Raw genomic sequence first — 10,426 nt, forward strand, 5'->3', positions numbered from 1 at the left:
TTCTATGATGATAACTGTATTTTTAACTCTCACCCAACCAGGTTGTTTTATTTACTCTTCTTTTATTTACTTCCCTTCAATTTCATGTACTCTTTTACCCCTGACTCTGCTAACAGAATTTCTCTTTTCAACCTCTCCATTTAATCCTGTAATTTCTTGAAAACCTTTCATCTAAGGATTATCAGAGGTTTTTATGTATTAGTCTACATATATATTATATAACAACAACAACAGCACATTAACTTGACTATTTATTTATTTAAATATATTTTATTGATTTTACTGAGAGGAAGGGAGAGGGATTGAGAGTTAGAAATATCGATAAGAGAGAAACATCAATCAGCTGCCTCCTGCACGCCCCCTACTGTGGCTGTGCCTGCAACCAAGGTACATGCCCTTGACCCAAATCAAACCTGGAACCCTCCAGTTCGCAGGCCGACGCTCTACCCACTGAGCCAAACCGGTTAGGGCTTGACTATTTTTTTATTACAGTGGTCAATTGAGAGAGCATTCCTTTGATTTAGGAACAATATTAGATGACTCATTTATGAAGAAGCAAGTGCACAGAGATTAAGCACATTAATAGAACCACAGTTTCTTCAAAATACTAGATACTTTACAATATCCCTAATTCTTTAAACATGACATAATTATGTCCACCAGCAATTACAAGGACCAAATTGTCCTGTTGGGTAGTGTGAAATTTACCTATGGTCAGTGATCTATACAAAATAGCCCAGAATGTGTAGTATTTATGATAGACCAAAATTCATTGTTAGCACTCTAGAGAAATTTTGAACCATAAAACTAGATAAAATCCTCTTGAAAGTGAGATGTGTGGTATTTGACCCTCCTAAAAGTCAATGTTCATTGAGCATACGAATTTTCCAGTTTAGTTTCTTTATCTAGGTGAAGCTCCTCTAGAACAAACTTCTAGAAAACAGAAATGACAAGTCTTTCCAGATAACATGGGCTTTGTTGTAAGTAGTGGCAATAAAAGAGAACCTAAGGGGTCCAATACATTTATATACTTTTGATGGTCTCAAAAACCTATGTGACCTAATGCGCTCCTATAGTTGTTAGGTGGTGAGTAATGGAGAGTCTTCAGAATATCAACATTAAAGGAGATTTTAAAACTTTCAAGAAAAATGATAGATCAATATTATTTCAATTTTTTTCATGTCTCTTTCAGACTTTCTAATGCTTTCGTAACAAAGATGCCTTGATAAGACTAGTTGTCCTTCACATATGTAATTATATATATATATAATTTAAAAAAGACTAGTGGTTCTTGATAAAAGAGATTTTAAAAATATGCCCACTACAGTATGTTATAGAGTCAAACAATTGTTAGCTGAACTAAAATTTTAGGCTAGTGTACCTAGGTTGCATGAGCCTGGTGGTTCTCAATGTTTTAGTATCACCAGGAGGACTTGTTAAAATACAAATATCTCGGCTGTACTCCTAGAGTTTCTGATTCTATAGGTCTGGGTGGAAGAGTTCCTATAATTCACATTTATGAAAAATTCCAGGTGATGCTGATGCTGTTGGTCTTTTAATAATGCCCTTGAACCACTGCTCTAGGATAACAGTTCTCAAAGTGTGGTCTGCACACCAACTCCATCCGGAATGCAGGGGAAGTTTAAGCATTAGACAGTCTTCCTTACCCAGACTCTCTTATATGAACTTTATAAGACGTAGGTATGGATATATTTTTGCCTTCTGAACTGTGTTTTTTAATCTCTGAAATTCAGAAACCAAATAAATTTTGCTTATATTATATCCCTCAACATCCAAAGTCATCACTGGCATTCTTGCTATCTCAGCTAATGAGTGATAATTATACAGATTTCTGGGCTCCACCATGGTATACCAAATTAGATTATTTGAAATTAGATTTTAGGTTTCTGCATGTCGACGGTCTCAACATAATTCTTAAGAGCATGAATGTTGGAGAACCAAGCTTCTATGCTATGTAATAAGAATCACGGAGGCAGTGCCCTTGGTGGTCCCGGATCTGTCTCTTGCTTCAACAGCATTTGGATGGAACAGACCCAGGGACGCCACTTCTTCCAGGCTCCAACCATTCTCCTGCATCTTCTCCAGTCACCACCTTCAGAAACACCTCCAGAACCAGCCAACACACCGGTTTTTTTTTTCTGCCTTAACTCCTTATTGCTGAACAACCATGAGTTCCCAAATTCATCAGAATTATTCCACCCAGGTGGAGGCTGCGGTCAACCACCTGGTCAACCTGCATCTGCGGGCCTCCCACACCTACCTCTCTCTGGGCTTCTATTTTGACCTTGACAATGTGGTTCTCGAGGGTGTAGGCCACTTCTTTTGAGAGTTGGCAGAGAAGTGCGAGGGCGCTGAGCATCTCCTAAAGTTGCAAAACAAGCGTGGTGGCCGCATTCTCTTCCAGGACATGCTGAAACCTTCCCAAGAGGAGTGGGCAAAACTCAGGACGCCAGGAAAGCCACCCTGGCCTTGGAGCAGAAGCTGAACCAGGCCCTTTTGGAGCTGCATGCCCTGGGTTCTACCCATGCAGACCCTTATCTCTGTGTCTTCCTGGAAAACTACTTCCTGGGTGAAGAAGTGAAACTGATCAAGAAGATGGGTGACCACCTGACTAACATCTGCAGGTTGGCGGGCCTCCAGGCTGGGCTGAGCGAGTATCTCTTAGAAAGGCTCACCCTCAAGCATGACTAGGAGCCTTTGGAGCCCAGAGGCCTTTCAGAGGCCCCTCTGCATTCCTCTGATGTCTCTGGCTTTTACTTGAGCCTCTTCCTGAAACTACTAGTCATTCTTTTAACCACCCTGGAGCCCTCTCCCATGCATTGAACCAAATGAAACTAATAAAGCTTTTTGCAAGAAAAAAAAAGAATCATGAAGTTCTTTTGGATTTTAGTAATTGAAAATATAACTGTGATGTCATATACTTAGGAGGTTTACCTACAAAGCACTTGGGACTAATAGAGTGATATAGTATGGGATTTGATAATATCTAGGATTATAATCTTGATCTTAAATTAGAAGTAATATTGTATTTCTGGGAAAATGCATCTAACATTTCTCCTACCTAGTCATATTCCCAAATTATGAATAGAATCAATCTCACTTGGAGGAAACTGCTCAGAAAAATTAAAGAAAAAAATATACTATCTCATCCAACTTTATTTGTGAAACAAGGAAATGAAGGCTTACTTCTCTTAAAAAATAAGAAATAATATAAATTCAAAAAATATTTATAGATACTAGAAATCTATTAGAAGTTTTAGTGGTTTGCATGCCATTTCTAGTTAGTAGGCTAAGCCCAATGCAGACTTTGCTTTTCCAATCACTTTCTTGAATGCACTCTTGACCTCTTTGTTTCTTAGGCTATAGACCAGAGGGTTCAGCATGGGGATGATCATGGTGTAGAATATGGATGCCATTTTGTCTGTGTCCATGGAATGACTAGAATTTGGCTGTAAGTACATGAACATGATTGTCCCATAGAAAATGGAAACAGTTGTTAGGTGGGACACACAGGTAGAGAAGGCTTTTTTCTGTCCCTCAGTTGAGTGCATCCTTAGGATAGCAATAAAAATGAACAGGTAAGAGTTCAAGATAACCAAGAGAGTAAAAAAGACATTGAACGCCGCCAATGTGAAGAGCACAGTCTCATTTGTGTTAATATCCGAACAAGAGAGAGCCAGCAATGGAGGAATATCACAGAAAAAGTGATTAACAATATTGGAATGACAGAAGGAGAGGTGGAAAGTGAAGACAACATGGATGCAAGATTCCAAGAGTCCACAGATGTAGGGTCCCGTGACCAGTAAGACACACACAGTATTTGTCATAGTGGTTGTATAATGCAGGGGTTTACATACTGCAACATGGCGGTCAAAGGCCATTGAGGCCAGGAGGAAACTTTCAGTGGTGGCAAAAGCTGCAAAGAAAAACATCTGGGAAGCACATGCATTGTATGATATGATCTTATCTCCAGTGAGAAACCCCATGATTACCTTGGGAGTGACAGCTGAGGCATAAACACAGTCAACCAGGGAGAGGTTACTGAGAAAAAAGTACATGGGAGTGTGGAGTTGAGAGTCCAACATAATCAACATGATCATCCCCAGGTTTCCAACCAGAGTGATAAGGTAGATGAGAGAGAAGATTATGAAGAGTGGGATCTGCATCTCTAGAGTGTCTGTTAACCCCACAAGAATAAACTCAGTGACCTCTGAAATGTTCTCCATTAAAGTCATTCGGAAAACATCATGAGAAGCATCTATGATGAAATGAGTGAACACAAGATAATGCTACTTGATGATTATCATGAGAATTGAACAGAATCTCTTGTCAGATTCCTGTCAAGGTCAGGAGCCTGTGTGCAAGAAATGGAACTAAATGGTGGTTTGTGGTGGGTTGAGTGAGGTGGTTCATCTAGAAGATGTGTGGAAGGACACTGGAATGTCCCTGTTACTGGGGCTACCATATTATGACTCTGACACACATTTCAGCTTACTGGCTATCTGGTATACTCTATTACATCAAACCACAGAACTTTTTTTCACCGCTTGCCATATCTTTCAAGCACATTGTCTAAGATATACATAGGAAGCTTGACGAACAGAAAGTAAAATATAAGAAACATTTTGTCAGTCATTGGTATATGATGCTGATAAGCCCTGTCAAACACATTTCCCATTTCTGAGCGATATCTCACAAGCTTGCTGATAATAGCTGAAGATACACAGTAATTTGGAGCCCTGCTTTAGGGACACCTACACTTTTATATCTAGTTCACTGGGGCTACTACTGCTGCTGCCGCTATTAGACAAGGCAGAAGAAACATCATGGATAAAAGCACGAGTGGTAAACACAATTGTGTAAACAGGCAATTATAAGCAGATAGGTATTAATAATTAGTAAAATACATGGCACAGTCAAAAATTTCAATTAGGGTTTAATGTGAAAAAGTAATTGGTAGAAACAAGAGAGGTGGAATTGAGCCCTGAAAGAGAGAAAAAAATGTGTCAGATTATAGGTATATTACAATCATTTAGAAGAGCTCAAGATGACTGTTTACAAGTATAATATAAGAATATACTTTTTCCCAATTGTACAGATGTGTCATTCACTCAAGAGCAATTTAGATGGAATGCTGCCTTGGAAATATTACTTACACTCTGTGAATCTGTTTTATTGTCTATGAAATACCCAGTTTATGTAATACCCAATGTATTATTATTATACAGAGCTGAAAACATGAAATTAAATGACATGTGCACCCTTCCTAACACAGTGCCTGGCACATGGAATGCTAGTTCTCTCTTCTTCTCATTCTCCTACTCACTAATTTTGCACATACACCAGCTCTATACCAGGAGCTGGTGTTACGTGATTCCTGACTTTTTAAGGGAGTAGATATATAAGTTAACCCCCCCAAAGAGATGTGCTACAATAAAAGTGTGTATAAATATTACAAAATGATCATAAAAGTAACCAGAATATTCCAGGACACCCTACTGACAATGAGGTTACCTCCCCTGAGACTGGTTTAACAATTCTGACATGTCTGTGCTTGCTAGAGTTGCCAGAGTTGGTCCAAATGCATAAACATTTGAATCTAATTTAATTTCTTTTTGGAAAAGTTAATTTCTGTATTCTACTGATGAACCAAGAATAGCCAATGCATTAAGTAAATTTATTATCTATACTATTTGTAGGTGCAAAAGGACACAAAACAACTCCTTTTGACCCAGAAAGTATCAATCCTATGGGCAGGATTGTACTATAAACACAAGGCCAATTTTAATTCTAGTTTTATTGATAATCAGCTAGATGTAGGTCTGCCACTTGGTCGGAAGTTAGTTCACAAGAAGTTAATTAAATGAATTCATAAGCTCCTCTATATCCTTCATTGACTGCTATCTTGCTCTGATGTGAAAATGAATATGAAAATTCGTTGACAAGCATAAAAGATACTAACATTTTACATAATTTGGAAATTAACTCCTTATCTGATGTGTCATTGACAACTATGTTTTCCCATACAGTGGGTTCCCTTTTTATTTTGTTGATGATTTTCTTTGCTGTGTAGAAGCTTTTTAATTTGATGTAATAATTTTTAAAAAGATACTAGCATTTTAAAAATCAGGTAATCTAGGCCATCACTTTCATAGTCTATCTCATCTCTTCTTGGTTACTGCAAGAGACTTAGCCAACAATATTGACTATTCAAATTTTGATGTTCCTAAAGAAAATGGCTTGTTCCTAAACATTTGAGATCCCAAAATAGATGTTGAAAGTTTTATGACCTCTGACATTCAGAAAGAGAGATGGTATTTGCACTACTTCAACTATGGCACATTCTAAATTTTTTAAAAAATTAGGAGGTGGAATATCCCTCTGGAGTCTAACCACCACCCCAGTCATTTATATAAGACATCTGATGGTAATGAGGATGGAGATCTGGATGCTATAAAGCAGCATGTAGAGTGGAAAGAACAGCATATTAAGAGCAACAAGATGACTAGCTAACAGGGTGTCTATGGTCTAGCCATTTAACCTTTCTGGGATTTATTTTCCTTATTTGCAAAATAAAAACTGTTGGCTCTTTTAGAGCCCTTTCCATTCTAATTGGCTATGATTGTATGTTTTCTTCATATTTACCTTTGTTGTAGGAACGGACAAATGAAGGTACAAAGGAGGGCGTATGAAAAACCTTCATGACCAGATTATAGAACAGAAGTCTGCACTCAGGAACACTCCTTCCCCACCTGTGGAGCTCTATGTAGTGGAACATAACTCAGGAGTGTGCTCTTGCAAATATCAAGGCAGAGATGACCTATCACACAACAAATCTCAGGGGAAGCATTTAGTGTCATACAAGTGGATATCTCAGGAGGCTCCCAATTCCAGATTGGTCCTCCTAACCTGACTGGAGATATCCGAGGATAATGTTTGTATGTTTGTTTTTTTTAGCTGAGAGGACATGGGAGGGGAGAGGGAAACTTAGAGGGAAGAGCCTCCACTCATCAAATCAGCAGTGCTACAGCCAATTTAGGCCACAAAAATTAAAACTCACTAGAATCTCTGGTTTAGGTGATGTTAGGACCTCATGCAAGCTTTCTCACACCTACTTCTTTCTTAAAAGCCTAGAAATCTCTACAGAAAATTAAAAAAGCAAAATATAGCCATTTGTCTTACCACTACAGACCTGGTCTTGGGATGTTTGAGGAGATTATTTTCTGTATTTTTAGAACTAAGGGAATGGTTCCATTCATTCCTTTAATTTCTGACATCTGGCTTCCAGAACTGTGAGAAATAAATTCATGTTATTTTAAACTCTCAAGTGCATGGTATTCTATTATAGAAGCCATGGCAAAGTAATACAAAATCTTTGCAGTATTAAAAGCTGAAGTTTTGGTTTAATTTGTCACTGTAGAATGACCTAACAGGTTTTGTTGTCTGTGCTCTGTTTTTTTGTGTGTGTTTTTGTGTTTGTTTGTTTTTTACAAACAAATGAAGAGTCTTTTGCTTTACTTTCAATTATCATTTATTCATTCATCCAAATCTTTTACTGAGCTCAAACTTTTTTCTAGACATGAGTTTTTATTAGAGTACAAGTCAGAATTTGTATTCATAGAACTTTTATTTTTCCCGGGAACACAAACTAAAAAAATAAACACATGCAAATATAGATACACAATTATACATTTTGACCAAAATATGAAGGAATGATTGATAGAGTCAATATTGAGGAATTTGGCCAGTGTAAGTTTGTTCATTAACTGAATCACCATTTCATTAGACTCTCATGAGTTTTTCTATGTAATCAACATTTGACTAAATTCTGAGAATACAGACCTAAATGAGATGATGTCAGTGATCTTAAACTATTCCCTATTCAGTAGTACAGTAACTATATGTTTAATAAACCAATATGATTAATAAAATTTTTAATAGTTATGTAGATAAAAGTGACAATATAGAGAAAGAAATGAAAAAAGATAGGGAATGAAATGGAAAGAAAAGGAAATTAAATTTTTGAGCATCTATTCTGTTTAAGCATTGTGCTATGTTTTGGCTTCATCAGTATATAATTTTGTGAGGTAGGCATTATTTTCCCTCACTGAAGCTCAGAACATTTAATTAACTTGCTCTGTATCAAAAAGCTGTATTTTTAGAACTTGGAATGGAATTCATGTTGAAATATTTTCTGTCTCCAAGATCTGTGCTAATTTTATTTGCGCCAGCCATTTCAGTTATGATTTGGAGGTTGGTTGAGGATTCACAAATAAACCATTGTGGTATTAAGTTGTGTTAGAATAGTGTGACAGTTTTTCTCATTACATAGTCTCTCACTACTGACTTACTCCCAACAACATATAGATGGACTTATGAAAAACTTTCTTATTAGTTAGTGCAAATAATACTAGATGTCATACAAGCAAATTCCAATATTTTAATGCCAAGGTCACATAGGTTGTTTATTAGTTATTCTATGGGTGACTCAGGACTGAGGCTTTTTCTATTTAGAGGTTTTGCTATTTTTGTGCTCTGAATCCTCTCTGGCCAAATGATGATACAGAATAAGAGTGAGTTGAAGATCACCTGGAACATTTCACGAGAACACTGAAAGCACATGAATTACACACATTTAATTAACAAGAACACAATCACATGGTCTCAATGAACTTCACAAAGGGTGAGAAATTGAACCTAGCTATGTGTTCAGGTGTGAAAAGGAAATAGTTTGGAAAACAATTAACCTGTCTTTTCTATTGTACTGCTTTGATGGGCAAATATCTGTTTTACATTTCCTCCATACGGAGGTCATATTAGTCAACTCCATTAGGGAGACAACCCAAAATTACATTAATCATTACAGAAGTTTCCCATCCAGGCTATTGAATAGGTTAAACTATCCTCTCCATCTAGTCAAGATATGGCTCTTTATGTCTAGCAACTCATGAACTAAAAAGAAAACTTAGTTCATTCTACATGCACACCCAGTAAATAAATAATGTTGGACCAGTGTAAAGATGAATACAAAAAATAAACTTCTCATTCATAACAGAAAATACACACTAGCCAGTTTAGAAATCTTGCTGAATTGACATTAGAAAGGCCCATCAAACCTGACCATGGGAGATATTTCTCTATGAGACTTACTTTCTCTGGGTATAACTCAATTTTCTACTGTTCTCCTTGGACCTTTGTTCCAACCACTTGAATACTTTGTTTTCTGATTCATTATTCTTCATGATCACTTTTAAAACATACCAAACACAAAACCATGTCCCACACAAAATTAACAGATTGTTGTTCAGTAACTTGTGACAAAGGAAACTATCTTTAGTCCCTTTCATTTCAGTGGAGTTCAAGAGTGTTAGAAAAGAGAGTAAGTTTATTGAGTAACATGAATAAATACCAAGTCATTGTATGATTGGCAAGAGTTTTATTAAGATAAGTTTTTTGAAAGTGAAAGAGATGTTCTAACTGGTCTCCGGCACCTTTGTCAATAATTGGTTGGCTGCAAGTGGGCAGGTAAATAGTTTGGAGAATTTCAAAAGAGGAAGAGCTGTTCAGTATTGGGGTGGAAAGTTTATTGAGACTACTAATTTTATGCAAGAAGTTGGGGTCATTATCAAGTGAATATTGGTGGTATTTCCCCTTGAAGCATATAGAGTTTTTGCAGCTTCTATCCATATAGTTTAGAATTTCTGGAGTTCTTTCAATGCTCATTAAAATTATTTTTATATCGAGGCTCAAAGATTTATTTCTAATAAAAAACCAGATTAAGCTAATACTCAAAGGGACCTCTACTCAAGTTGAGGGAAATAGATGAACAAGTGAATAAATGAATTCTAGAGCTGAATGTTGATGATAACGATGAAGAATAGAGCAGGCTTAGGGAAAAATAAAATCCATGATATGGGAGTGACTGTTTTATAAATTAGTTCATGACAGGTCTATACAACCTCCCTGAATAGGTAACATTTAAGCAGCTATCTGAAGTTAGTGTGGGAATATTCTATGTAGAGGAAATAGCAAATACAAAGAAGCTGAAATAAGGGCAAGGTTGGAGCTGCCCAATATTGCTAGAAACCAGGGTGAATGAAGGAGGATGAATGGTAGGAAAGTGATAAGGCATGATAGAGTTTAACAAAGTATGAATGAATGGCATTAACCATTTCAAGAAATGAAATTATTATTAATGCCGGTGCAATTTTTAAAAAGTAAAGAATTGGTATTCAAAAAGTTAAGGTAAAAATGATTTAACCATCTCTCCCTTTTTTATTAAAAATTTTTAATGTTGACATTATTGCAGATATCTTCATTCTGCCCCACTTTGCCCACCTCCACCCACCCCCCATTTCTCCATCCCTTGGCCTTCACCACACTATGGTCCATGTCCAGAGGGTGA

At 36.8% G+C, this 10,426-nt stretch overlaps 1 protein-coding gene and 1 pseudogene across 1 annotated transcript; one reads left to right on the top strand and one right to left on the bottom strand.

The window, feature by feature from the left end:
* The first annotated feature begins 2,188 nt into the window (after window positions 1-2,188).
* LOC107184413 lies at window positions 2,189-2,851 on the top strand (annotated as a pseudogene).
* A 451-nt stretch (window positions 2,852-3,302) lies between these two features.
* LOC102774711 (olfactory receptor 5B12) lies at window positions 3,303-4,247 on the bottom strand. The gene has a single exon (XM_006772116.1). The coding sequence runs from the start codon at window positions 4,245-4,247 to the stop codon at window positions 3,303-3,305; it is 945 nt and encodes a 314-aa protein (XP_006772179.1).
* Window positions 4,248-10,426: the final 6,179 nt, after the last annotated feature.

Source organism: Myotis davidii, unplaced genomic scaffold, assembly GCF_000327345.1.
Source record: "Myotis davidii unplaced genomic scaffold, ASM32734v1 scaffold1286, whole genome shotgun sequence".
In the NCBI taxonomy this organism is placed as follows: domain Eukaryota; kingdom Metazoa; phylum Chordata; class Mammalia; order Chiroptera; family Vespertilionidae; genus Myotis; species Myotis davidii.